The following is a 26,176-nucleotide window of genomic DNA, read 5'->3' on the forward strand; positions in this document are numbered from 1 at the left end:
CGAGGGTTCGAATGGAGGTTCCGGTCGGTGGCGGTGGTGGCCCTCGGTGGCCTGTGATGATGAGCGCATAGGTCGCCTCCTCCTCCGCGTCCTCTTCGTCAACCACCACCACCATCATCCCCTGGTCACCGCCCCGTGTCTGTTTCTGATGTGGGAGAGCAAGCTGAGCATGGGCCTGGACGAGCTTCAGAATGGAGCCGAGGGAAGCTCCGGGCGGGCAGGCGGGCGAGACACGCGACATCTCCGACACTTCGTGATGCTTTGACGAAAGTTGGTGAGAAACCAGGGAGCTCTCTCGTCGATGAACCAAACAAGCAAAGTCCGGCGACGGTCGGTGCAACGCTTCGTAGCTCCGACCTTGGGTTCTGTAACTTTGGCTGAGGTTGGGCGCCTTCCAGAAGTCAGGAGGGCCAATCTAATCGCCCAATTTCCCCAATTCTCGGCCGCCTTCCCCACCTGGCACTTTCCAGTGGCCCAAACGGCCGGCACACAAGTGGCAGCTGGCACCTAGCACTCCATCCTCCGCCGGCAAGACCCGTGGCCAAGCAGGGCACAGGCACCTACCAACTGGAGGTGAAGGGGGGGGGGATTTTTCTTGTCGCGTGGGCGGGACCGGGACCGGGACTCAACACCCGACCGACGTCGCATCTCCGTTCGTCGTCCCTCTCTCAACCCAACCCAAAGCTACTTCGTACGTCCACACCCCCCCTCAACAACAACCTCCCGACCGCCCGCCGCCGCCCCGTCGACGACCGCTGCCCTCGCGCCGCGCACCGCACCGAACCGCACCGCACGATCGCACGGGAGACAAAAAAGAAAAGTTAGATCACCATGGCCGCCGCCGCCGCCGCCGCTCAGGACTCGTCCTGGCTCGCCCGCCACTACATCGACTACGTCTACATCCCCGGCGCCCTGCTCGTCGTCGGCACCCTCATCGTCAAGCGGGAGTGGGCGCCCTACTCGATCCTCCTCGCCCTCGTCCTCGGCGCCTACAACTTCTGGAACTTCCGTGAGTCCCAGCGCCCGTCCCCCCTCTCCGCCCTCCTGTGCCTTGCGTTGCCTCTTCCGCATACACGACTCCACTCCATGGAAAACAGTCAATTTGCCTACCAGCTGACACCACCGCTTCCATCTCTTCAGAGATCAAGAAGGTCCTCAAGCCTGATGTCTTCCAGGAGTTTGAGCTCCAGGAAAAGACCGTCATCTCCCACAATGTCGCCATGTAAGGCCTCCCCGTCTTCGCGCGGCCTCGCGCTGGCAAAACCCGGTCGCTGACGGATTCCCCAGCTACCGCTTCAAGCTCCCCTCGTCGCAGTCCATCCTCGGCCTCCCCATCGGCCAGCACATCTCCATTGGCGCCCCCCTGAAGCAGCCCGATGGCAGCACCAAGGAGATTGTCCGCTCCTACACTCCCATCTCGGGCGACCACCAGCCCGGCTTCTTCGACCTCCTCATCAAGTCGTACCCCCAGGGCAACATCTCCAAGCACATGGCCTCCCTCGTCGTCGGCCAGGCCATCCGTGTGCGCGGCCCCAAGGGCGCCTTCGTCTACACCCCCAACATGGTCCGCCACTTCGGCATGGTCGCTGGCGGCACCGGCATCACCCCCATGCTGCAGATCATCCGCGCCATTGTCCGCGGCCGCGCCGCCGGTGACCGCACGGAGGTCGACCTCATCTTCGCCAACGTCACCCCCCAGGACATCCTCCTCCGCGAGGACCTCGACGCCCTGACCAAGGAGGACAGCGGCATCCGCGTGCACTACGTCCTGGACAACCCTCCCGAGGGCTGGACCGGCGGCGTTGGCTACGTCACCGCCGACATGATCACCGTAAGATGCGCCCCTTCGCACCCCTTGATCTGATCCCGGCATCGCTAATCACCATCGCCTTGCAGAAATGGCTCCCCAAGCCTGCCGAAGACGTCAAGGTCCTCATCTGTGGCCCTCCCCCCATGGTTAGCGGCCTGAAGAAGGCCACCGAGAGCCTCGGCTTCAAGAAGGCCCGCCCCGTCAGCAAGCTCGAGGACCAGGTCTTTGCTTTCTAAACGCCAGCAACCGGACCCCGTTTGCCCGAAAAGCTCTGGGCGGCGTTGGGCTCGTTTGTGTGTTGTAAACGGTTATGCGCGTGCGTGTTGGTGGTGCAGCGGCAGGTCGACGGCCGCTGGTATCATCACCCACAGACCTGTCATAGAGCATACATACACTTGTACAGGAAGGATAAAACTGGGCGGATAATAGACGAGAGAAACGTAAACGGGAGCGTCGAGACGGGAGGAGTAGTGTGAGGGAGCGAGGAGCGAGAGACCTGGGGGTAGAGCTGTTCTCCGTCGCCGCACGGCTGCGTCTGCGGTGGCAACGCCGTGTGTCGAGCTGGAACGCCTCATCAAGACCTCTTCACGGCAATGTCACGTTGTAACGCTGCATCATGACTTTGGGTAAAAAAGAACAATGATATTCGCTATTCCCGTACCGGCCCCCCCCCCCCCCCCCCCTCTTGCTGGTCAACCTGTATGCCGCCCGCGTGGAACCCTAGATACCTGAAAACGCACTACTGTACACGATGAGTTGACGGATGGCGACGGATCTCTTCTACTCGTCCTCGTCCTCATCGCCCACGTCGCGCAGGGTCTCGTCCGCCGCCGCCGCCGCGGGGCTGTCCTCATCGCCGCCGGCGGGGGGGCTGTTGCCCTCTTCTGCCTCTTCTTCCTCTTCCTCGTCGGACTCGACGACGCGACCCCGCCGGGCTCTCTTCTGTTGAGCCTGGCGCGGTGCCGTGTCCTCGTCCTCCTCGTCCTCGCCCGCGTCGCCGCCCTGCTCCGCCTGCTGGTCGTCCTCGTCCACGTCCATCTTATCGGCGGCGGCGCCACCCGCGTCCTCATCCTCGTCCGAGCCGACCGTGCCGCTCCTCTCCAGGTTCCGCTCCGCGCGCTCAAGCGCGTCCTCGTCCTCGTCCTCGTCGCTGTCGACGACGATCTCGGCCGACTTGTACTTGCTCGACTCCTTCTTGGTGAGGCGGCGTCTCTTCTTGGTATGCGACTCCTCCTGAGAGTCCTCATCCGCGTCGTCGCGCTCGCCCTTCTTCCGCGCCCTCCGCTCCGTCGGCTTCTTGGGCTTGCGCTTGCGCTTGACCTTTTGGCCCGTCTCCTCGTCCGTCGTGAGCTCCGCTTCCTTGCGGGCCTGCTGCTCGCGCAGCTCCTCGGCCTTTAGCTCGGCGCGCTGTTCCGCCAGCATTCGGTCGCGGGCGGCGATCACCTCTCGCTCCTTCTTGATCTTCTCTTGCCGCTCGCGCTCCTTGGCCAGCACGGCCTCTCGCTCGGCCTCGCGGCGCTTGATCTCGGCGTCGCGCTGGTCTCTGGCTGCCTTGATCTTCTCTTGGTTCATCTCTTCCCACTCCTTCTGCTTGCCGATGGCTCTCTCGAGCTGCTTCCGCAGCGTGTTGCGGGCCATGTTGGCGCGCTGCTCGACATCGTGCTTGGGGTACGGGGTTTGAGGCTGCGTGGCGATGTTGTCCAGGGACTCGATGGCAGCCTCCAAGCCCTGCGCCGCCTGCTCGAGTTGCTCCAGCGTCCGCCGGTTCTCCGGCAGGGCCTGCAGGGTGGTAACCAGCTGGATCTGCACGAAGGCGACGTTGAACTTGTAGTGAACTTGTTCGGGGGCGACTTCCAGAGCCTAGATGACAATGTCAGCCGAGTGTCACGGACGCTCTTTGTGCTGTTATTTTTACCTTTTTCGCGCACTCAAGGGCCTTAACGCAAGAGTCCGCGTCTCGCTCACTTCGTCCCCTGTTCAACCAAGTTCGGCCTAGGCAGGAGAGAATCACGGGGTCGTTTGCCTTGCCGTCCTTGGACAGCGCAATCTCGTAGTTCTCGATGGCTTTTGAGTACTGCTTCAGCTCGCAGTAGATGTGACCCAGGTTGACGTAGATGTGCGAGTCTCTGACTGTCTCTCGGACCTGATTGAAGATGGGGAGTGCCGACTTGTAGTCCTTCTTATCTTCTACCAAGGCGATGGCGACTCCCTGTGCCGCATACGCATTCTTGGGGTCCAAGGACAGAGCCTTCTCGAAGAACTCGACGGCCTTGCCGTAGATGGCGCTGCGCTTCTGCTTCTCCTGGTCCGTCTCGCGTCGCATCTCTCTCGCTTGCAGCAGGTACAGGTTGCCCATGCCTACCAGGGCATACCTGTCGTGCTTGTCATAGTTTTGCAAGGTGTGCTTGTAATGTCGGAACTCATGATCCTCGACAATATTCGAAGGTCGCTTGCGGGAGTGGACCTTGCCGAGATACCAGCCGTACAGCGCGCGGACTTCCAGGTCGCTCGTGTTTTCTTGGTACAGCTTGGCCACGGCATCGGGTCCCTCCTTGTTCGGGTTTCTCCGGAGCTTGATGTACGCCAGTCTCGTGCGGGCGTCGGTGTAGTCGTCGTGGCGAGCGAGCAGACCCTCATACACTTCCACGGCCTTGTCAGTCAACCCTCTGGACTCATATGTCCTGCCGAGGTTGAAGCTGATGGTCGAGACGAGCGCGTCCGTGTCCATCTCAGGGTCTTTCTCGCCAATCCGCATGCAGGCGCCCAACGCTGCCTCAAACATATCACTGGCCAAGTCGTGCTTCTCCGACTGGTAGTGGAAGCAGCCGATGTTGTTGAGGAGCTGCGGAGGCAACAGCTTCCTTATGGCTGCCTGAGCCTCCGCGTCGTCGGCCGCCTCGGGTCGTTCCGAGTCCGGGATCTGAGCCAGCTCGAGTTGCTCGACCTGTTGCAGGCACTGCAAGGCCTTGTCGGGCTGCTCGGTCTCGTATAGGCGAGCCAAGTTGAGCAGGACCGAAGAATCCGGGGCGAGCGCTTTCTTGGGATCCTTCCAAGCGCTTCGCACGCCTTCGAGGAGCGTGATGGCCTTCTTCATCTCGGACGACTTGTCCTCCTTGACATCGCTCTTCTGGCTGGCAAAGATCTCCTCTGCGTAAATTGTGCCGAGGAGAATCATGGCCTCGTGGCTCTTGGACTGCTGAATCATCTTCTCCAGCCGCAGCTTGGCTTCACCCAGGTCGTTCTTGAGGACGGATAGCTGCGCGACGCCAAACTTGGCGGGTAAATAACCCGTGTCTGTGCCACCTCGCGCGTCATCGGCACGACGGTAGTAGTCGCTCGCCTTGTCGGTATCGCCATTGTAGTGAGCCTTGCGTGCCAACAAATACCAGCCGTCACTAGCGATGGCATTGACGTCCGTGTACTGAATGGCCTTGTGCGCCAGCTTCTCCGCATTGTCCCAGGCTTTCCGGGAGAGGAAGTAGCTAGAGAATGTCGCGCAGGTGAGGGGTAGCTCCTTGTCCAGCTTGAATGACTTCTGGGTATACTCGGTCATGGCCTTCTTGTACAGCTTCAGGAAGTCGTCGCTGTTGACGGGCACGTGGCCACTGGCATCGAGGTAGAACAGGCCCAAGAGGATGTTGGCGACGGTCGAGTTGGGGCTGATTTCAAGCGATCTCTCCCACGCGACCTTGGCGTCCTCCTTGAAGCCGAGCTGCCAGAAGCAGCACCCGATGCCAATTCTCGGGTCCGGATCCACCAAGTCAGGCATCTTCTGAAGCACGTCCTGGTACGCCGTCAAGGCGTTCGGGTACTTGTGCATGGAGAAGAATGCTCGGGCTTTTCCCATGAGGGCCAGCATGTTCTTTCCTTGTGATACTCGCAGGGCGTCGTCGAATGATTTGACGGCCGTCTTGAGAAGCTCGTTCTTTTCGGTGCCGATGCCGCCAGCAGTCTTTGCGGGCGCCTGCAGCGAGGCCCTGAGGAGGAGCAACACGCCTCTGGCCAGGAAGATGGGCGGGAAGGACGGGTTGAGTCGAGCGGCGTCGTTGAGCGAAGACGTGGCGAGCTGGAGGTAGTACTCCTTTGTCTTGGCCTCGGAGACGCGGATACCATCAGGGGCGACTCGGGGTGCCTCGCGGCTTTTCCACAGGTACATCCAGCACAGACAGCAGATCATGCTGACCTTGTCGCGAGGGTTGCCGCTATTGCTGATGGAGCTGGCGCCGCGGAGGAGCATCTCGATGGCATGGTCGATCTTCTTCTGCTTCGCGTAGGCGAGCGCGACAGTCATCCAGTATGTCTTGGCCGCATGTTCGTTCTCGAAGAGAGTGCAGAGCTCGGTAGGATCGTCGAGGAGGTCTTCGAGGTCGATCTCGACGGCTTCGTCCTCCTGGTCGCCCTGGACGGGGATGTCGATGGCCGAGGGGATGTCGGAGAAGCGAGTGCTGACGGGAGCGGCGGCGGCATCGCCATTCGTCACGCCGTTTGTCGTGCCATTCGTGGCGGCCACCATGACGGGCTGGGGGAAGCGACTCTGTTCAGAGTCGCAAAGGCTGACGAGCGTTGGCCGATGGGAAGACGCGTCTGGGGGCAGACTATCGATGCGTCTCAATCGATGTTGGCGCGGAGAGCATCGGTCTCTTCAGCGGCCCGAGTGCATAGCCGTCCGACGATGGCGGAGTGTGAGGGGGAAGGGCGGCCGACGAGAAGAGAAAAATGTCGTTTGCTAGAGTTGAGGCGACGAAATGCGACTCGCGCTGCCACAAGCTTGAGTTCAATGGGCGTCGACTGAAGGACGGTGGTTGGTCCGAGCGCGGCACGTCGACCCACCCAGCGCTGGCTGCCTCCGCTGGCGCAACTGATTGGCCTTTTTATCAACCACAGCAAACCCCCTTTGCTGGGCGTCTGTGACTGAGGTCGCCTTTTCAATATGTGCTGCTTCGACATGATGGACGGCAATAGTGCTAATGAATATCTTGGAGGTTTTTTTTATGTTCCAAGAAGCCGCTACTACGAAAATCCCCCGCCTCAATGGATCCCGTATGGCGCTTCTCAGCGCAGGGGATGCCCGCACCGTCATGGGCACGGCTTACACGCGCCAAGTGGCATGCAACTGCAGGCGACTTTGCGGCAAGACTGAAAGGGTCTGTGTAGGTTGCAGAAAGTATTTCGTCCCACAACCGCTGAATGGGCGAAGACTCCTTGCGGCGCACGAGGGATGCTGTAGAATGTTCACGTGGACAGTCTGGCTCGACGGTGCTGGGCCTGACGATTCACTGCACGCTGTGTGTTCATGTTGCTGGGCGAACTTGGCCATCATTCGCACTCCCCCCATATTCTGATTGGATTTCTCTGTTTATCGCCTTGTGTGTAGGTTTTCCACGTCTGTTCGATCCTTGGTGCCCCCAAGGGCGAGACGCCGCCTCATCTTCGTTTGCAGCCACGTCCTCCACGTCCACAGCAACCAGACGGCGCGCATGGCCTTTGCCACAACCATCATGCGTCGCAAGCCTAGTCAATGCCTTGGCTGGCATTGCCTCACGCGGGCCCAGCAAATCGGCACCATCGTCAGCATCGTCGTCTTCTCGGTCGTGCTACTCCTCGTCTACATGTACTGTCTGGGCCGTGCCCGACTCGCTCACCGAAAGCGCACGACGATTCGACTTCCAGGCGGCAGGCGAACAACACGCGGCCACGATCACAACGCGGCTTTGGCGCACTTGCCAGTGGCTCAGAACATCCCCGGGTACCCGCCTCGAGTCGTCTACTATCCCGCCGTGTTCCACTTGAACCGTCACGAGGACCAGACGGGTCAGTCGTGCGTCGTGTCGCTGGCCGCAACGCCACGACCGTACGCTCCGGTGCCGCCTATGATAATGTACGCCCCTGCTCCGGCTCAACCAGCACCCTATCAGTCACACGGGCAAGCCTCGGCATCGATACGGGTGGAAAGAGCGACTTCTGGCGCACGAGCCCACACCGACGTCTCGCCCCCGGAGAGCCTTCGCCGACCAAGACACCCAAACTGGTTCCAGAGACTGGGCCGAGTACTTCGTATGCCAGTGGGGACAGCCTCGACCGTCGCCAGCTCAACTGCCCCCGGCACACCAGTACGGTCAACAGGGCCAGAGAACGATGCCAGTCGTCGGAGCTCGCGTTCGACCACGCACGAGACGAACAACGTAGAAGCACGCCGCGAGCCCTCTCCTCCTCCGGTAGAGCCTCAATTAAGCTCGGACGCTGTACCAGATACAGATGGCAATTCCCTGCAGACAAATGTTGCCACGGTCCATAGCGACGACTACGAAATGCTTGATCCACCTTCCCCTCTCGCCGGGCACCTCGGTACCACACAAGCACCCTGGGAACAGTGAAACCGCAGACTGACGTTGGTGCTAGGAGGGCCTTATGCCAGCCATTGGATCCCGTCGACGTCGTCGCTCTCTGGGCTTGAGTCGCCGCAGGACTGTAGGTCCGATTGCCAAGACTTCAGGCGGCGGTTGGACCGTGAAGCCCTGGGGCGTGCAGCGCCTGACATAACAGACAAGAGGGGCATTGCCCTGGGATGAGGCTGATGTTTGAAGCTGCGGAGTCAGCCTTTTTTAAGACTATAATCTTTGAAAGAAGTGGGAAGCTGCACGGTGCAGTAGGGCCTTGATCGTGTGGAGAAGAACAGGCATGTAGGAACTTCCCTGGTAGCTGCGGCTCTGAAAACCCAAACTCATTTTTTATGGTGACTTCAGGTTTGGAATAGAAGCCTCACTTCATCCAACAGACAGATCAAGAGTCATGCGCTTATGCGTTGGCTGGTGACAGGGTTGAACTTTGTACAACGTGCCCACGCGAAGATTAGCCTCCAGCGTATCCAGAGGGTCAACTTCTGCACAACCGAGCCAACAGCACATTGCTGCCTCCCCATTATGTACGCTTCTTGACAGAGCCGCAAAATGGTCTTTTGCCAAGGCGGTCGAAGTGGGGCAACGAAGCATGGGACGCTGGGAGGCAAGCGTGAGATCTCTCCAAGCAACGGGCTCCGAGTCCTGTACTCATGTGTTACGGAACTGGACAAGAAGAAATACTATCGGGCCTTCTGCTTCGTATACAGCGTTCAATGGCTTGGCATGAGCTCTTGATCTCCAGCATTGGTTCATGCTTGGCTGTCCCCGCACTGTTGGGTATTTCAATGAGCAGGTGACGCCGTGCGATGTGGGTTGCCTATCGTGCCGTGTCTAATTTCACGGTGCGGCTCGGCATCGTCAATGTTACTCTGCGTGAGACCTTGCGGCGACAATAAATAGATGCAGTGCTGGCAGACGCTGTTCACTTTCGTCCTGAGATTGCCTATTCATGCAGCAACCTTTACCTCACTTCAAAACCAAGTCAAAAGGATGGCCGAGCTTTCAGGAGCGCTAGGCATCCAGGCGCTGAGTGCGGCACGGCAAAGCGAGCGGAGCCGGGGCGCCAGCTTCGACAGCGGTCTTGCTCGGAAGCCGACCAAACCGCCTGCTCGCCTGTCTCGGGTCCTGTACATCCCCGTCCACTCCAGCTCCGAGCTTCATGTCTCGATCCACGACGTTAGCGCCGGGTACAAGCATGTCATTGGCCACGCCCCGATGGGCGGAAGCGAGATCATAGGTGACGCGGTCATGGGCAGCCGGTTGTTCATGACACGGCTGGGGACTATGAACAAGCCGACGGCTGGCGCGGAGGGGAACAAGGTGCAGTACGCCTTCGACGCTGTAGTCGGCGATACGGAGGCTTCGGCGACCTTGCAGCGGTGCCCACCGGGCAATGCAGAACAGGCTGTGAAAATGTTAGTATTTCGAAACAGCCAGTTTGGCCGTGAGCAGCTAATAAGAGGAATAGCTCTCTGCCACACGCAACTGACGACTTTGAACTCGTTGCGGACGAGCAGGTGGATGCAGTAGCCTCGTTCCCCGTCGAAGACACGACCTCCAGTGCCGGAACTGCTCGCCACCCGTTCTACGCGTTGTCCTTCCGCGACGGCTCCAAGAAACTGCAGTGGCAGATTCACCCGCTGGAAACCGGCCCGCTGAGATACACTCTCGTTGCCGATCCGTCCGAGGGCGACGAAGACCTCACGCCTGCGGAAGACAGCATCAGAGCGGTGTATCATCAGATAGGCTCGGGTCCTTCCTTGTCCACCGCAAGCAGCGAAGGTGTCTTGCTTCTGCCAGAGGCCAAGTCCGGCGATACATCTTTGACGGAAGAGATGGTCGTTGCCAGCTTGCTGGGGCTGCTGTGGAGGGTCCGTGGCATGGAGGTGAAACCAAGGGTTGACAATGTCCCGGCTCAAGCTGGTAAATCATTTCTGAAGCGCATTTTCAAGAAGGACTAGACGAAGGAGATAGCCAAACGCGGCATACGAGATCGCATTCAGTTACGGTGTTGGCCCAACGGTGCCATGGGCAGAATATTGTCCTGAAGTTGGCGTCGAGTCTTGGTTTCACAGCTGGCTATTGCCTGGGCGGTACACGAGCCATCTGTGGCTAGTGCGTCGAGGCGGCTGTGGCTGACGGGGCCAAGGATGTGGTCCGTGCGTCCCAGCATCGTCGTCATCGGCTCCGGTCGCCCCTGCTGCTGCCAGCGCCTGGTGAGCTGAGGTGCCTGCCTGCCTCCACTGGCCGGTGCCAACTGGCGCACAGCTCGCGGCTGGCCACCAAAGCTGCACCGAGCTAAGGTACCGCACCTCCCTTGGGTAGGTACCTCTGGCGCACCCGCGCGCCAGCCAGATCCGGAGCTTCGGAGCACAGGGCGCAAGTACCTATCCCGCGTTCGTACCTTCAGCAAGTGCCCTGCCCAGCCCACCTCAGCGCGCGCCCGCCGGCAACTGGAAGCCTAGACAGCCCGCCCGCCCACCGCGCATCCAGTCCAGTGCGGCGCAACCAGTGACCTCCACCAAGGCGGCGGCCGTCGACAATGACTCCAGCCGGCCACATAAGCTACCCCGGCATCCCATCCCAGTACCACCCGGCCTCTCTGCTTCCACCTGCACAGTCCCATTACGTCGTCATCCCTCGCCTCAGCATCTCGCCCGCCACGCCTCTGCTCTGCCCTCGGAGAATGGCGACAGCCCCCGCCGCGCACTCCTCGCCGTGACGCCCCATCATCCCATCGTCTCATCAATCCGTCATCGCAGCTAGTGGCGCGGACCTGCGCGCGCCGTAATCCCAACCCCGCGACACCCGGCACCAGCGGCCCCGAATCGTCGAGCTTCTCCGTCTTGGAGCCGACCCGCCTCCCGTTCCTCGCCTGCACCCAAGCGCAACACCGCTGCCGGTCGCTTTCCCCGTGCCGTCGACTCTGCGCGGCCCGAAGCCCCGCCATCATGTGGAACGACGAGGACAACAACCCGTACGGGACCAGCTTCGACCGCCGCGACTCGACCACCTCGTCGTCGGCAAATCCGACGTCGCCGACTTCCCGAGAGTGTGAGTCTCAATTCCCGCCGCAACTCCATGTGTAGTCAGCGACTCTGCTACGGCTGTTGCCAAGATGATACTGACGCCGCGACCAAGATCGTTCTTTTGACGCACCCCACACCCCGACCTCCGGGAGCGACGATGACCAGCCGGCATTCGGGCATGGCGCCACGTCTGCGGAGAGTCCCCATGAGGTTGTTGTGGAAGAGGAGCCAGCGCCTCGGCGGAAGCCGGGCGGCTACAACAGCCGCATAGAGCAGATACTCTACGAGAACCCCGATATGCCCATCATGATTACCGACGCTGGAAAGAGCCTCGAGAGTGGCGGCAGATACATTGTCTATACCATCCGAACTGGGGTATGCTCCCTCGCAAGTCTCATCCGCGGCTGCCGTTAGCTAATGGGAGGCCACAGGACCTCGAAGTGCGACGTCGATACTCCGAGTTTGCGTCTCTCCGCGACGCCCTGACCCGTCTGCACCCGACTCTCATCATTCCCCCAATACCGGAGAAGCACACCATGGCCGACTATGCTGCCAAGCCCACGAGCGCCAAGCAAGATCAGCAGATCATCGACCTGCGAAAGCGCATGCTGGCCGTCTTCCTCAACCGCTGTCGCCGGATGGAGGCGGTAAGGAACGACGGCGTCTGGTGGAGGTTTCTGGATCCCAACGCGAGCTGGGTGGGTAGTGTCATTGATCAACTCAGCGCTTACGTGTCAAGGTTCTAACGTCGTACAGAGCGAAGTCCTCCACTCCCATCCCGTATCGTCTATCCCGAAATCGGTGCTCAAGGCGCCCCCGTTGGACACTGCGAACCCCACGCCCGCGCACAACTACTTGCCCGTACCAGCGAGCTCCGCTAAGCTCAAGACGACGGCTGGAGACGTGAACTCGGCGCCGTCGCTCCAGCCCGGCGCCAACGTTCTCGGGCGATTCCCACCCGAGTCAGGACATCAGAGCGAGCAAGAGCTTGACCCGTACTTTATTGCCTACGAAGCGTCAATTAAGGAATTGGAGCAGCTTCTGATGGGCCCCATGGAAAAGGTCAACCGCCGGACCCTTAGCCACCTGTCTTCGCTCGCGGCAGACCTGTGTGAGTTGGGGTCCAGATACAACGCATTTGCTCTGTCGGAGCAAGCCCCCTCCCTCGGCCCGGCCATTGAGAAGGTCGGTCAGGCAGCCGACTTGTCTTACATCGCCACTGAGGAGCTCTCGGGGTCCTTGGGCGCCAGCTTCGCCGAGCCGATGAGGGAAAATGCGCAATTTGCCGGCGTCGTGAGAAGCGTCCTGAGGTACAGGGTGCTCAAGCGCGTTCAGCAAGACCTGACGACGGAAGAGCTGAACAAGAAGAGAGCACTCCTGGACCAGCTAGAGCGCAGCGAGGCCGAGGCCAGGCGTATCGAGCAGTACCTCTCAAGCAGCCAGCAGATCTCTCCGCCGCCCAAGCGCTCAGCCAGCCTCAAGGAGCCAGCGTCGCAGCACCGGCGCGAGGGAGGCCAAGAGGATACCGAGTCCATCGATTCCGACTTCCCCCCGACCCACGGTGACTTCTCGCCGCCGCCGCCGTCTGCGAGCCAGGGGCTGCCGGAGCGGAGCGCGAGCGTGACGCACAGGAAGATGCCAAGCGGAAACTCAATTACTAACAAGATATTCGGGCCCATCCGCCACGCGGTCCAAGGCGTCGTTGACGTCGACCCCGAGCGCACACGTCGGGATGCAATCGGCAAGACGAGGGAATCAATCGGGCAGCTGGAGCAGGCGCAGGTCGCGTCGGAGCGGGATGTCAAGGAGGCGAGCGCCAGCGTCCTCAAGGACATGAAGAGATTCCAAAAGGACAAGGAAGACGACGTGCGGCGGTACATGGTGAGTCTAACTCCCGTCGCTCCCCAATTGTGCCTAAGCTGCAGTGGCAATAGCTAACATCCCGCCAGCTTGCGTACGCTAAGAGCCAGATTGAGTGGGCTAAGAAGAGCAGGCAGCAATGGGAAGAGGCGCGGGCGGAAGTTGACAAGATAGAGGAAACCTAGGCCGGCGTCGGGGCAAACCCTGCTCGGGGGATGAAGTCAGATGGGTCATTTGTGGCAGCCGGCTTTGGGAGGTTGCTTTGGAAGGTTGGGGGCGGAGCGACAATCAAGTTAGTGAAGCTTCTTGCGAACGGGCAGGCTCCTCGCGGTGGTGTTGACTCTGTGGTAGTGGTGAGTCGAGACGCGCCGCGTCGCGCGTGTTGCGCGGCCACAGCATGTTGTAGAGCAAAACTTCCTTCTAATGCTGAAATGAAACGCTAAAGAGGACGCGCATGGCGGCACGGGCTATTGAGGTTTGCTGATGACTCGCCATGGCGTCGTTCGGCCAAAGTGAGAGTACCTTAAAGAGAGTTTGCTGCCCAGTCGAGTTTACTGCGCTGCAGCAGGGGCGGGAGTCTAGAGCTGGGGCAGGGGGAAACTGAGTTATCGATAAGGTTGGCTTGCGAACAAAAGGCAGCGACGGTCGCGCCTCGACAATGTCGCAGCCTCTACAAACATCCTCGTCCCATGCACTCTCCCCACGCGCCGTGCCCTTGTGATGCCGGCGCATGGTGGCCTCTTGCAACGATCACGACCGTATCCAGCATCAATCTGACTCTGCACCCATTGCACCCATCGCCCGCGAGCCGAGCACGCCCACGCGGGCGCATCGTTCCCTCGCCTACCTACCGCACCTCGCTCCGCCAACGAGCACCCCATCACAGCCAGCCATGGATCCGCTCGAGGGCGACCAGATCGCCTCCATCTCCGAGCCCGGTGTCCGGGCAGAGGGCCAGCTGCTCTTCACAATGCGCAGAGAGGTGGCCGAGCTGCTGGGCCGGCACCAGACGGGCTTCCCCGGCGCGCAGCCCGTCAGCTTTGCGCGGAAGCACCTCGACGAGCTCACCAAGCAAGAGTAAGCTTTTACGCTGTCGGGAGAGCGCGAGGGACGCGTGTTTGCTGACCAAGGACTCACGACAGCTACTACGTCTGCGAAAAGTCGGACGGCATCCGCTACCTCCTGTACTCGACCGAAGACGAGGCCGGCGCCGAGGCTCACTATCTCATTGACCGCAAAAACGACTACTGGTTCATCACCAACCGAAACCTCCACTTCCCGCTCGAGAGCGATGCCTCGGCCTTTCACTCGGCGACTCTCATAGACGGCGAGCTCGTCTGGGACAGCCTGCCCAGCGGCAAGAAGGAGCCCCGGTTTCTCGTCTTCGACTGCCTCGTTATGGACGGCAACAAGCTGATGGACCGCACGCTCGACAAGCGGCTCGCCTACTTCAAGGAGCGCCTGTACACGCCGTATAAGAAGCTCTTCAAGGACTTTCCCGACGAGCTGCGCTACCAACCCTTCTTCGTGGAGATGAAGCCGTTCCAATTGGGCTACGGCATCGAGATGATGTTCAAGCAGGTGCTGCCCGGCCTCAAGCACGGCAACGACGGACTCATCTTCACGTGTCGCAACACGCCGTACAAGCACGGCACGGACCCGCACATTCTTAAATGGAAGCCTCCCGAAGAGAACACCATCGACTTTCGCCTCAAGCTCCACTTCCCGCTCGTCGAGCCGGATGAGGAGGAGCGGCGCGAGGGCATCCTGGAACCCTTTATCGACTACGACAGCGTACCGCATGCGGAGCTGCTGGTCTTCCGGGGCGACAGCGGGCCGGAGCGCTACGAGGCCTTCAACGACCTCCACTTGACAGAGGAGGAGTGGGAGATCCTCAAGAGCCTGGGCGATCCGCTCAACGACCGCGTCATCGAGTGCAACCTGGACGACGAGGGCCGATGGCGCATGATCCGCTTCAGGGACGACAAGAGCGAGGCGAACCACAAGAGCACGGTGACGAGCGTGCTCGAGAGCATCAACGACCGCGTGTGCGACCAGGACCTCCTCCGCGCCGCGAGCACCATCCGCGACAGCTGGAAGGCCCGCCAGGCGGCCGAGCAGGACGCCAAGCGAGGGCGTTAGTCCCCTCCTGTGCCTGGGGCAGTCGGCGTAACGGCCGCGGAGGCGCGGGCGCGTAGGGTCTCGGTGTGGCGAGACGAGCAGACGGCGCGATGGTGGTCCCAGTTTGAACCGGGACGTCTCAGCGTCTCCGTCGCGCACCCGGGGACGCGATCGCTTCGCGTGTAGACGCGCAGACTGGAGAGAGGGAAGGAGAGTGAGGACAGGGCGAACTGGGCTTGGCTTTGCACGGCGTCGCAACGGGGACGGGGGGTCGGTCGGTCGGTTCGGTTGGATAGGGACAGGCGTTTACGGCGGGTTCGGTCGCACAGTTAGAACAGCGTCGCATCGCGGCTTGGCTACGGATCATGTTTACTTACTACTACTGGGGCAGAGGAGCTTCTCAGCTGTCGTTTTCTTTGGGCGAAGGGGCGGTTGTCTGATTAGGATTTGGTTGAATGCAACAGCGTTTGAAAAGCTGCTTCACACACTTCATGCACGTAGAGCAGGACCGTATGGTTTGAGCACAGGTATGTCGTGCCAGGGAGGTTTGCGGTCTGTGTCTTTGTGTCATCATGCCATCGTGTATCCTCCGCATCCAGCCTACTGGATAATACACACGTCGCAGTATGAATGCCGTCACGCAAGACCTTCTCATAGGCGCTCGGATCAAGTGATTTGTTGTTTCTCTGTTCATGGCCTCTATGAGAAGCTCAACTATGCCCCTCTCTGAAGGCTTCTCCCTATATCCATCCCATCTTCCCATACTCTCGTCAACTGTACCACGCATTATTACGAAAGACCCAAGCGGGCGTATGAAAAGAGAAAAGTCACACACGACCCAGGGGGGCTGATTATTAAAGAAAAGGAGAGGGAATTTTGAACCCAGTCGTCATAAGCCCTGCCAGAAAACCACAATTCCTATCCCCTTGCAACCAGGCGACCGCCACAAATGATCGCAAAGAGAAATACAGTCCAACCGTCTAGGTGGTTACGTGCTTGCGTGCTCAGAGGAGACACATGGCGACCGCGACGAACATCACCGCGCAACCCATGTATCCGGAGCCGTTGGAGTTGCCCCAGCCGTGGGGCTTGGGCTTCTTGGCGCCCTCGGAGACGACGACGGGGGGCGTGAAGGTCGGGAAGCCGGTGCTGCTCGCGGTGGCGTTTGTATATCCGGTGCTGCTGGTGGCCGGCACGGGGACGGTGACGAGGGTGGAGGAGGCTGAGGATGCGGCGCCGCCAGCCGTCTCGATCTCGGTGACGGTCTGGGTCACGGAGACGGTGACGATTGCGGGCGCGGCCGAGGTGGATGCGGTGTTGACTGCGCCGAGCATGGAGGAGTAGGCAGTCACGCCGGTGGTGGTGCTCGTGCTAGTGCTGGCGGTGCTAGCCGTCGGCTTGGGTTCGTTGTAGAGGTCCGTGATCGTGACGGTGATGATCTCCAAGCTGGGCTTGTGAGTCAGGGTCCGGGTCTCCGTCACCGTCTTCCTGGTGGTAGCCGTGCCCGTCACGGTGGTCAGGGGCGTGCTGCCAGGCGGAGAGACACTGCCCCAGAGGTCCGTGATGGTAACGGTGATGGTCTCAGAGCCTGAGGCCGATGCAGTGCTGGCCTTGACGTCGGTGACGGTCGAAGCCGCTCCCGAAACGGTGGCATCCGGCAGACCGCTCGTGTACGAGACGACAGTCTGCGTGTCCGTCTCCGTCTTGGGGCCGCCCGAGATCGTCACGTCAGGGAGCCCGCTGGTGAGGGACACGTGAGTGAGGACGGCGGTGTAGGTGGACATGACGTGCGTGATGGTGACGTCGGGAAGGCCGTTTGTGTATGACACGTCGGTGCTGTACGCCGTGGCCGTCGAGGCGGTCTCCGTGACGGTAACCTCTTCGAGGGGCGAGACGGTGATGTAGACGGTCATGGTGGTCGTGGCATGGCCCGTGGAGCAACCGGTCGGCTGAGCCGACTCCGAGACGGTCACGGACGTGGTCAGGCTGGTGGTGCCAGCCAGGACAGTCGTCGTCTCCTTGGTCGTGCGAATGCTGTAGATGGTCGAAACAGCCGTCATGGTCCTGGCTCCGCGTCAGCACAGTTCACGTCTGGTTCTGGGAGTTTGACTGAAACTTACGAGACCGGGATGCTGACGCCGACGGGCGCCTCCTCGCTCTTGGCAGAGGTAGCAGTGGCAGTCGACGAGGCGCTGTAACCGATGGTACCAGCAGTGCCACTGGTCCGCACAGTAGAGGCGGTGCCGAGACCAGACGAGCCAGCGAGCTTGGTAGTAACGACATGACCGTGAGAATCAAACTGAATGCCAGACTCGGTAGTCTCGCCGCGGAGAGCAAGCTCGTGAGCAGCCTCAGAAACGACCTGCTCAGCGTGGATGAGCTCCGCGTCGGGATTCACATTTCCCTCTGCTCATGTTCAGTCAGCCCAGCACAAACCCTCACCACAAAATCAAGAAGGGGATTTTTCACGTACTGCAGTGGGCGGCAAACACCGCGGTTCCAATGACAAAGGCCACGAGGCCAACGAGGAGAACGCCTCCGTAGAAGAACTTCTTGACCAGGCAGAGGCCAACTTTCTTGCGGGAGGGGCGCGCGGTGGCGACGAGACGCTCGCCGCCGCCGCCATCGCCGCCTCCGACACGCTCGAAATCATAACCTTTCATACTTGCCACTGTTTTTGGTTTCGATCGTCAGCAGAGAAGAAATCAAACGGTGACAAGCATCAAGGTGACTTTGGGGAAGTGGGCGTCACGTACTTGGGAGAAACGCGTTTGAAAGAACGAACTTGAGGCGGTGTGCTGTTGTTGTTGTTTTTGGTAACAAAAGAGTGCGAATGCTGTCGAGAAAAAAACGTCAGTGAGCCGACGTCTCAGGTAGGGGCGTCAAACGAAAAGTGCGAGTTGGGGAGAGGGAAGGAAGATTTTGGGTGGTTTGCCAGGGCCGCCTTCGTGCCATGTGCCACCTGCGAGACAGCCGGCGCGCCGGTGGGACAGACTGCGAAAGGGAACAGGGAAACACGCGTACGTACCTCCTCTTTGGGGATGATGGTTACAGTGCTTGAGTGCACCGAATTTGTGACTTATCGGGGGCGATAACGAGCGGAAAGTGTGTGTGGTAACGAGGAGTCGGGGGTGCTGGCGGAAACGAGTGTGGTGGTGTTTTGGTTCGAGATCGCGAGAGAGGGCGGGGAACGGGGGAACAGGCAAAGAAAGGGAAAGCAGGTGGGAGAGCTGGTGCAGGCAGCTGGCAGAGTTTTCCAGGCAGCTGTGAATCATGGCCTGATGCTGCCCGGCTTGGGGGGGGGACTGAACAGGACCGGACTTGGGGCTGGGCTCGACTGGCGGCGGTGTGGCGGTTGCTGGGCTGATGGAGGAGATCAGATGAAAGACAGGGAGAAGCGAGCTTGGATTTCGGCGCCCACTGAACGAGCAGGCTAGGTGCTTGCAGGCAGGAAGTTCATCTCGCCCGTATGCCCGTCTATCGGGTCGTGGCGAAGGAGTGTCTACCGAGGATGGAGAGGGGATGAGGACAGTCCGCTGTAACTGCTGGATGAGCATCGCGTAGTCGCGTGCAGCTGGTGATCGGTTGGTCCTTTACATTCCACTTGCTGCTCGACTTCAAATAAAACGTGCTTGGTCTATAGTTCTTTGCCGGAGGTGATCAATATCCAGTGGTTTACACGAGCGTCTGGTCGAGCCCCAGCATCCAGACGTGAAGCTCCATGGAGATATCACCACGCGAGACCCCAAGCAGGTGCCACAGGGTCTGGACGTCGCACACAGACAAAGCTTCCCGCGTCAAAGTTGCCTTCATTCAACTTTCTGGCGGCCACCAAAAAAAAGCCAGGCTCTTGCGTTTGAGTATATAGACGTGTTTTGCCGGTTTTGCCTGTACTACTCTGGGCCCTATTGGCAGGGGCGCGAACCAAGGGCGCGGCCCGCGTGTTTGTGTCATTGTCGTTGAACAGGCGCGACCACAGGTTTCGTCGCATTGAGTGCTAGCAAACAGGTGGCACGAGATGGGGGATGCTCATCTCTCGCAAATGCATCGCCGTCGTATACGTGGTATTTGTTCGGGCTGACCTGGCGAAGGAGTGCAGATCCGCAGACCACGACTGAGGGGATGTCTTCGGGAACCTTCTGGTACCCTTATAATGTATTCCTTTCCTTTGGGGGCTGGTCTACGTTCCTTGGTGTCCGCTGTTAAACCGGTGGTCTTGTTGTGAGGCCTCGTAGCACCTCGTCTGAGACCTCGAGGGGGGTGAGGTCGGAGACTGGCACGGCAGCACAAGACGAGCAGGTCGACGGACATGGATTGAGTCGCAAGCACCTTGTGACTTCCATGGATAATCGGGCATCGCGTCCTGTGCTGCATGTAGAGAGCTTCCATCCTGATGCTCACGCGTGGGACTAACACCTAGAGCGAGCCGTAATAGCTTCATTCGCCGCTCCCACGGCGCCGGTTCACGGATGGCAATACCCAATGCGTCGTCCGCCTGCGAAAGTCAATCAAACGTGAAGAAACAGGGCAAAACATAGAACAGCATAAGCCTCACCAATTATGCCTCGAAAGACGGTAGAAATGAAGAGCGAGAGCCATAGGGTAGGCTACTTTCCTCGTCGCGATTTCGCGGGGCCACATAATTAGCGCCGACGCGCGCGGGGGGGGTAAAGCGCCCCGGCCGTGTTGGAGCTCTGGCTGGCTGGGCGCGTGTCGCGTAATAATACCAGCACCAGCAGGGCAGGAGGACCTTTCCTTACCTCCAGCACCTTACCTTAGCTCGGGAGGCGGCGCCGGCAACAACCACAACCACCACCACCACCACCGCCGCCGCCAGCTCTCGTCCATTCGCCGTCACCCAACCACGTCCACGACGCGCCCACCAACCCCTCCGGCACAGCGGCTCGCACTTTTTCTCGTCGTTTTCGTCGTCGCCGTCGCCGTCGCCACCTTCGTCGCACAGCTGAGCGCCCGTCCCCCTCCCTCCCCCGAGACGTTGCATCGTGCCGCAGCGCGCACGCCGCACCAAGCCGCGGCGACGACCTTGTGCCGCGGGCCTCGAAGCATCCGCATTCTGTCTCGCCTGGCGATGCAGTAACCCGCGCGCGACGTCCAAAGCAAATCGAAAGGCGCGCCGAGAGAGCCCCGACTGCCCGTCGTCTTCACGCAAAGCCGGGCGGTGCATCCAGCACAGACGCCCTTTTTGAGCCCCCGTCGCCCAGCACCGTCGCGCCAGCCACCATGCCGCCGCGTCGCAGGAGCCGCCGCCAAGAGCCGGTCGAGCAGGTGGAGGAGGAGGAGCAGCCGCAGCAGCAGTCCGAGTCCGAGAATGCGCAAGAGGAAGAGGAAGAGGCCTCGGAAAACGAGCCAGGGGACCACGCCGCCGGCAACGGCAACGACAACGTGGCGCCGGGCGAGATGCGCAGACTCCAGTTCGATCAGGAGCTCACCTGGCGGCCCGCGAAGCCCATTCCCAGCGCCACCCTCGTCGACCGCCTCGAGAGGCTGTCCAAGGAGCTCGCCGACTTCGACCAGGGCGAGGTCGACCTGGACTCGATCAAGCCCGTCACCGCCAGCCTCGCCCACCGCAACCTCCTCCAGCACAAGGACCGCGGCGTCAAGGCCTACACCGCCTGCTGCCTCGTCGACATCCTGCGCCTCTTTGCTCCGGACGCGCCCTTTACGGACGACCAGCTCAAGGTGAGTCGGTGATTGAATCGAGTGCGCGCGCAACCATGCTGACAGCGCGCCACCACCGCAGATGATGTACACTCTTTTCGTCAAGGATATTCTCCCGGCCCTCCACGACCCGTCCAACCCGTACAGCAGCCAACACAAATATGTTCTCGTCTCCCTGACAGACGTCAAGAGCATACTTTTACTTTCAGACATACACGGCGCCGACGAGCTCCTGCTGCGACTCTTCAATTCCACCTTCGATGGCGTGTCCTCCAGCTCCAAGGCCGTGGCCGAGGAGCAGGTGGCCAAGGACGTCGAGATTCACCTCACCGAGATGCTCACCGAGTTGATAGACGAGTCGTCGGGCAGCGTGCCGTCAAGTGTTATCGACGCCATCATCAGCCAGTTCTTGCGGGCGGCACCGCCTGGAGGAGGTCGAGGCAAGGATCACGGCGAGAAGCAGTCCACCCTTCTGCACAAGACGGAGCCCGCCGCCTACACCATGGCCAAAAACATTTGCAACGCGTGCGCCGACAAGATGTCCCGCTACGTCAGCCAATACTTTAGCGATGTCATCCTCAACGCCTCGGGCTTCGCGACCAAGTCCAACGGCTACCGCCAAGGAGACGAGTCCGACGAAGAGGACGCCAATGCCGGGCCGTCCGAGGCCGATCTCAAGAGCCTTCGCCAAGCGCATCTTCTTATTCGCGAGCTCTGGCGGGCTGCACCCACCATTCTCCAGAACGTCGTCCCCCAACTGGACGCAGAGCTGTCCGCCGATAACGTCCACCTCAGACTCATCGCGACGGAGACGTTTGGCGACATGATTGCTGGAATCGGCGCTGCGGGGCCTCCACCGCCGCCAATTCTCGATCCTACTGCTTATCCGCCCCTGAGGCTGATGGAAGAGGCGGCCTCGCCCGAACCCACCGAGGGCAACGTCCTGACGAAGCCCTACTCTCCGCAGTCCTTTGCACAGACACACCATGCGACATATCGCAACTTTGTCGGCAGGAAAAACGACAAGGCTGGCACTATCCGCGCCGCCTGGGTCACTGCCGCCGGATACATCTTGGCGACCTCGGCCGGAGGCATTGGTCTCAGCAGAGAGGAGGAGAGCGAGTTGGTCAAGGGGCTGGTGGAGAAGCTCAACGACAGCGAGGAAAAGGTCCGACTGGCTGCGGTCAAGGCCATTGAGCTGTTTGACTTCCGGGATGCCATCCTCAAGCTCGGGGTTACTGGCGGTGTGGAAAAGGAGGGCTCCGTCTTTGCCAGTCTGGCCGACCGATGCCGCGACAGGAAGCCAGCCGTTCGAGTGGACGCGATGGTCCTTCTGGGCAAGCTGTGGGCTGTTGGAGCGGGCGAGATCGCCGACGGCCAAGAAGCCGTTACGGCGTGCCTGTCGGGCGTTCCTTCGCGCATCATCAATGCCTTCTACGCCAATGACCCCGACCTGAACGTTCTCCTCGACAGGGTCATGTTCGAGTGCCTCGTACCCCTCAAGTACCCGCTCATCAAGGGCAAGGCTGCAAAGAGCGCCTCGCAGTCGTCCCAGGCCAAGGGCGGCGCCGGTGCCGCGGATCAGGACCGTATCCGTGCCGAGAGAATCCTCTTGATGGTCAAGTCGCTCGATACGCCCGCGCAAAAGGCCTTTTTCGCCATGCAGGCCCGGCAGCCTCAGTTTGCTAAGGGCGTGGGCATCTTCATCCAGCAGTGCGAGGCCTACAACGGCGGCGTCATCGAGGCCAACGAAGACAAGGTCAAGGCGAGCCTGGCCAAGACATTCCAGTGGCTCGGCGCCTTCTTCCCGGACCCCCTCAAGGTCAGGGGCGATCTCCAGAAGTTTGCCAAACTCAACGACCGCCGCAGTTACCAGCTTGTCAAGTACGCCATCGAATCCGAGAGCGACTTTAAGACGGTTCGCCGAGCCATCAACGAGCTCATCACCAAAATTCAAGCCGGCTCCGCCTCCGGATGCCTCGACACAATCATCCCTCTGTTGTACCGGTCAAGCTGCCTCATGTTCAACCGCAGTCATCTCGCCACGATCATGGACTACTCCAAGAGCGACAAGGACGGCCTCGCCGCCGTCGCCCACTTGGTGCTCAACGACATCTCGCAGCGAAACCCTGACATCTTCAAGGCCCATGCCGAGGAGCTCCGCAAAGAGATTATCGAGCAGGCGCCGACGGACAAGCGGACCAACGACCCCACGGTCGCCGACATTCTCAAGGCATACTCTTCTTATTCCAAACGATACCCCAAGGACATTAATTTCGACCGAAGCTTCAACCAGACCCTGATGAACTACGCGCTGTACGGCTCCCCGCCAAAGTGTGGCAAGTATGCCGTCAACATTCTCCTCGCGAGAAACGACGACAAGAGCAGGGTCACGGCCACGAATCTGCTTAGAAACCTCATCAAGGGCCTGGCCTACGGCAGCCCGCATTTCCTTACTCGATTGGCCGCCATCAGCCAACTTGAGCGGCTGGCACCTACGGTCACGGCTGACTCGGACGACGCCATCCACGACTTGACCATTAAGAAGATCTTGCGGGAGGTGCGCACGGACTCAAAGGGGGACGCAGATCCATCTTGGGTTGACGACGCGGACATGGACGAGGAGCTCCAGGCCAAGATGTGGTGTCTCAAGATTCTGGTCAACAAAGCACTTGCCACTGAGGAGGAAGCGGATGCCGAGGAGCACGTCAAGCCGGTGCTCAAGCTGCTCAAGACTTTCATCATCAACGAGGGCGAGTTTTGCAAGACCAAGGACACTCCGTTGCATCACAAGAAGCGCCTGCGACTCCTGGCTGGGCTTTTGACCCTGAAGCTATGTACCGTCAAGAAGTACGACGAGCAGCTCGACCCATCAAGCTTCAACAAGCTGGCCGAGCTGGTACAAGACAGCGAACTTCAGGTCCGCCGGCGGTTCATGGAGAAGCTGCAAAACTACTTGACGCGGGCCAAGCTTCGCGCCAGGTTCCACACCATTCTCTTCCTCGTTGCTTTTGAGCCCGTAGCGGACCTCAAGAATAGGGTGGAGACGTGGATCCGGTCGCGAGCTCGGTACTACGGAGAGAAGAAGCAGCAGATTCTCGAGGCGATCATGGGCCGGTTGATACCTCTGCTGGCGCACCACCCCGATTACACCTCAGACACGGATGACTTGGCAGACTTTGCCAACTACTTCTTGTTCTATTTGGGGGCGCTCGCGACCGAAGAGAACATCTCTCTGATCTACAAGTATGCCGAGAGGGTCAAGCAAACAAGGGATGGCGTCAACCCCGAAGCGAGCGAAAACCTGTACGTGCTCAGCGATCTGGCCCAGGCAGTGATCCGCAAGTACCAGGAGAGGAGGAACTGGAGCTTCCAGGCCTGGCCCGGGAAAGTCGGGCTTCCGACTGGGCTGTACACGGCCCTCCCCTCAAGCGAGGTGGCGCAGCAAATTGCGAAGAAGCAGTACATTCCGGACGAGTTGGACGAGCGGCTGGACGATCTCATCCGGGCTTTGGACCGCAAAAAGGTATGCTCCCTCCAACACTGCCGCTAACGGCGACGCTGACGCCCCTTTTCAGAAGCGCAAGTCCATGGGTGACGGGTCTGAGCCTGCCCCGAAGCGCGCAAAGACGCAGATCAAGACAGTCATACGGGAGAAGGGCGAGCCGAAAACCAAGGCGGCCAAGGCCATCAAGAAGAAGGTCGCGAAGCCAAAGACGTCGAGGCCCAAGAAGCAGGCCGCGTCATCGCCACCAATCCCCGAGGCAGACCGCCGCCGCAGCGGCCGCTCCCACAAGGCCTCCAACTACAAGGAGCGGGACGACCAGGACGACGAGGAAGAGATGCTGGACGGCGTGGCCGAGTGGACGTACGAGGGCGAAGGCGATTCCTCGGACGAGGGGCCAGAAGCCAGCGAGGAGTCCGGTGGCGAAGAAGAAGCCGCGGACGACGATGGCGGCGACGAGTCAGAGGAGGAGGAAGAGGCGGCCCCTGCGAGCAGCAGGAAGAACGGACAAAAGGCCAAGCCCAGGACGGCCGCCGTCAAGGCCAGCGTCCTCGCGCAGCTCGGCAAGGGCAAGAAGGCGTCATCTGCGCGGGCCCGTGGCGGCCGCAGAGGCGCCGCGAGGGACTCGTCTGATATGGACGTCGACGACGACGACGAAGACTGAGTAAATGGAGTCCCGCGGTTTGGGCAGGTACAGTCGGAGGGCGGTGTTCTTCGTGGAATGAGGCGACTCTTTGAATCCCCTTTACTGTTCTCGGGTTTTATTCCCTATCCCTCCTCCTTTGCGGAGATGTGCAAGGAAACAAAACAATGGCGGATGCGTTTATGTATGTGCGTGTGTGTGTGGCCTGGTGTCCTCGATTTTGTTGTCTATCGTCTTGTTTTTGTTTTCTTCCTGGGTTTCTTGGCCGGGCATGGTCTTGTTCCTCTACTGTTTGGTTTGACACGGGACGCGCCAGTATTTCTTCTTCAGACTACTACTGTGTCGGAGTAGCGAGAATGGTTGCACACTGCTTCTCTGGTTCTCTCTCTGTCTCTGTCCCTGTCACTGTCAGGTCTCTCTACGGTGCCATTTTCCCGTATACCCGATGTTGGTATTTTTGCCTCTTTTCTCTCCAGTATTACAGTGTAGCAGACAAACAAGGCCCTTCGTTGCCCTATGGTCGTGACACCACCGGTCTTCTTCTTGCCTTTGGTGTATGAATACTGCGTATGTTTGTACGTATGTATGTACTAGGTATGTATGCATGTATGTATGTATCATCCTTTGCATGAGGTGGGCTGGGCTGGGCTGAGCTGGGCTGCTGCTGGACGCATTGATGTGACGACGTCAATGATAAAAAGAACCGCTCGATCAGATGATGCCACCCACCCACCGGCGAAGAAAGCATGCGAACGGATCTACCGAACGACGGATTCACGGGGGCACGAGGGGAGAGCAGAAAAGAGCCCTGGTCCCGAAAACTCTGTCGATTCCGCGCGCCCGGCAACCAACCAACCAACTGAGAATCCTCCTTTCTCCTCTCCCCTCTGTAGTACTTCGTACAGTATCAAGTCTTGCCAAGCCGGCCCAGCACGCATACGTGACACAAGACAGAGCAGACCGCAAGAGAGAAAAACCGGGGGGGAGGCACATCCGCGTGAATAGCTATGTACGGCGCATAAAACTCCCCCCGACCTGAACGCGCACGTCTACAACGACAACCAAAACATAGAAGAGACAACCCGAATAAGTACAGTCCCGCTTCGCCCTGCCTCGTCCGTCCATCCGTCC

The 26,176-nt window shown here is 60.1% G+C and overlaps 7 protein-coding genes across 7 annotated transcripts; 5 read left to right on the plus strand and 2 right to left on the minus strand.

Annotated features, from left to right (window-relative positions):
* Positions 1-831: 831 nt before the first annotated feature.
* On the plus strand, positions 832-2,046 carry PLICBS_002840 (NADH-cytochrome b5 reductase; the record flags this gene model as incomplete). Its single annotated transcript, XM_018322549.2, has 4 exons — positions 832-1,009; positions 1,141-1,222; positions 1,288-1,831; positions 1,897-2,046. 4 exons carry the CDS (start codon positions 832-834, stop codon positions 2,044-2,046), a joined length of 954 nt encoding a protein of 317 aa, XP_018180029.1.
* Positions 2,047-2,590: 544 nt separating this feature from the next.
* Positions 2,591-6,323, minus strand: PLICBS_002841 (uncharacterized protein; the record flags this gene model as incomplete). The annotated part of the gene is made up of 2 exons (XM_018322550.2): positions 2,591-3,670; positions 3,726-6,323. 2 exons carry the CDS (start codon positions 6,321-6,323, stop codon positions 2,591-2,593), a joined length of 3,678 nt encoding a protein of 1,225 aa, XP_018180030.2.
* Positions 6,324-9,198: 2,875 nt separating this feature from the next.
* Positions 9,199-10,169, plus strand: PLICBS_002842 (uncharacterized protein; the record flags this gene model as incomplete). Its single annotated transcript, XM_018322552.2, has 2 exons — positions 9,199-9,623; positions 9,677-10,169. The coding sequence occupies 2 exons, from the start codon at positions 9,199-9,201 to the stop codon at positions 10,167-10,169; spliced, it is 918 nt and encodes a 305-aa protein (XP_018180032.2).
* A 990-nt stretch (positions 10,170-11,159) lies between these two features.
* Positions 11,160-13,282, plus strand: PLICBS_002843 (sorting nexin, cytoplasm-to-vacuole targeting pathway/endosomal sorting; the record flags this gene model as incomplete). Its single annotated transcript, XM_018322553.2, has 5 exons — positions 11,160-11,262; positions 11,350-11,612; positions 11,669-11,935; positions 11,994-13,118; positions 13,187-13,282. 5 exons carry the CDS (start codon positions 11,160-11,162, stop codon positions 13,280-13,282), a joined length of 1,854 nt encoding a protein of 617 aa, XP_018180033.1.
* Positions 13,283-13,989: 707 nt separating this feature from the next.
* On the plus strand, positions 13,990-15,239 carry PLICBS_002844 (Dcp1p-Dcp2p decapping enzyme complex alpha subunit; the record flags this gene model as incomplete). Its single annotated transcript, XM_065600091.1, has 2 exons — positions 13,990-14,174; positions 14,240-15,239. The coding sequence occupies 2 exons, from the start codon at positions 13,990-13,992 to the stop codon at positions 15,237-15,239; spliced, it is 1,185 nt and encodes a 394-aa protein (XP_065456163.1).
* A 983-nt stretch (positions 15,240-16,222) lies between these two features.
* On the minus strand, positions 16,223-17,881 carry PLICBS_002845 (uncharacterized protein; the record flags this gene model as incomplete). Its single annotated transcript, XM_018322554.2, has 3 exons — positions 16,223-17,282; positions 17,339-17,624; positions 17,692-17,881. 3 exons carry the CDS (start codon positions 17,879-17,881, stop codon positions 16,223-16,225), a joined length of 1,536 nt encoding a protein of 511 aa, XP_018180034.2.
* A 2,578-nt stretch (positions 17,882-20,459) lies between these two features.
* Positions 20,460-25,066, plus strand: PLICBS_002846 (uncharacterized protein; the record flags this gene model as incomplete). The annotated part of the gene is made up of 3 exons (XM_018322557.2): positions 20,460-20,918; positions 20,980-24,423; positions 24,476-25,066. 3 exons carry the CDS (start codon positions 20,460-20,462, stop codon positions 25,064-25,066), a joined length of 4,494 nt encoding a protein of 1,497 aa, XP_018177787.2.
* Between the last annotated feature and the right edge of the window lie 1,110 nt (positions 25,067-26,176).

Source organism: Purpureocillium lilacinum (assembly GCF_023168085.1).
Source record: "Purpureocillium lilacinum CBS 284.36 DNA, scaffold_2, whole genome shotgun sequence".
Taxonomy (NCBI): domain Eukaryota; kingdom Fungi; phylum Ascomycota; class Sordariomycetes; order Hypocreales; family Ophiocordycipitaceae; genus Purpureocillium; species Purpureocillium lilacinum.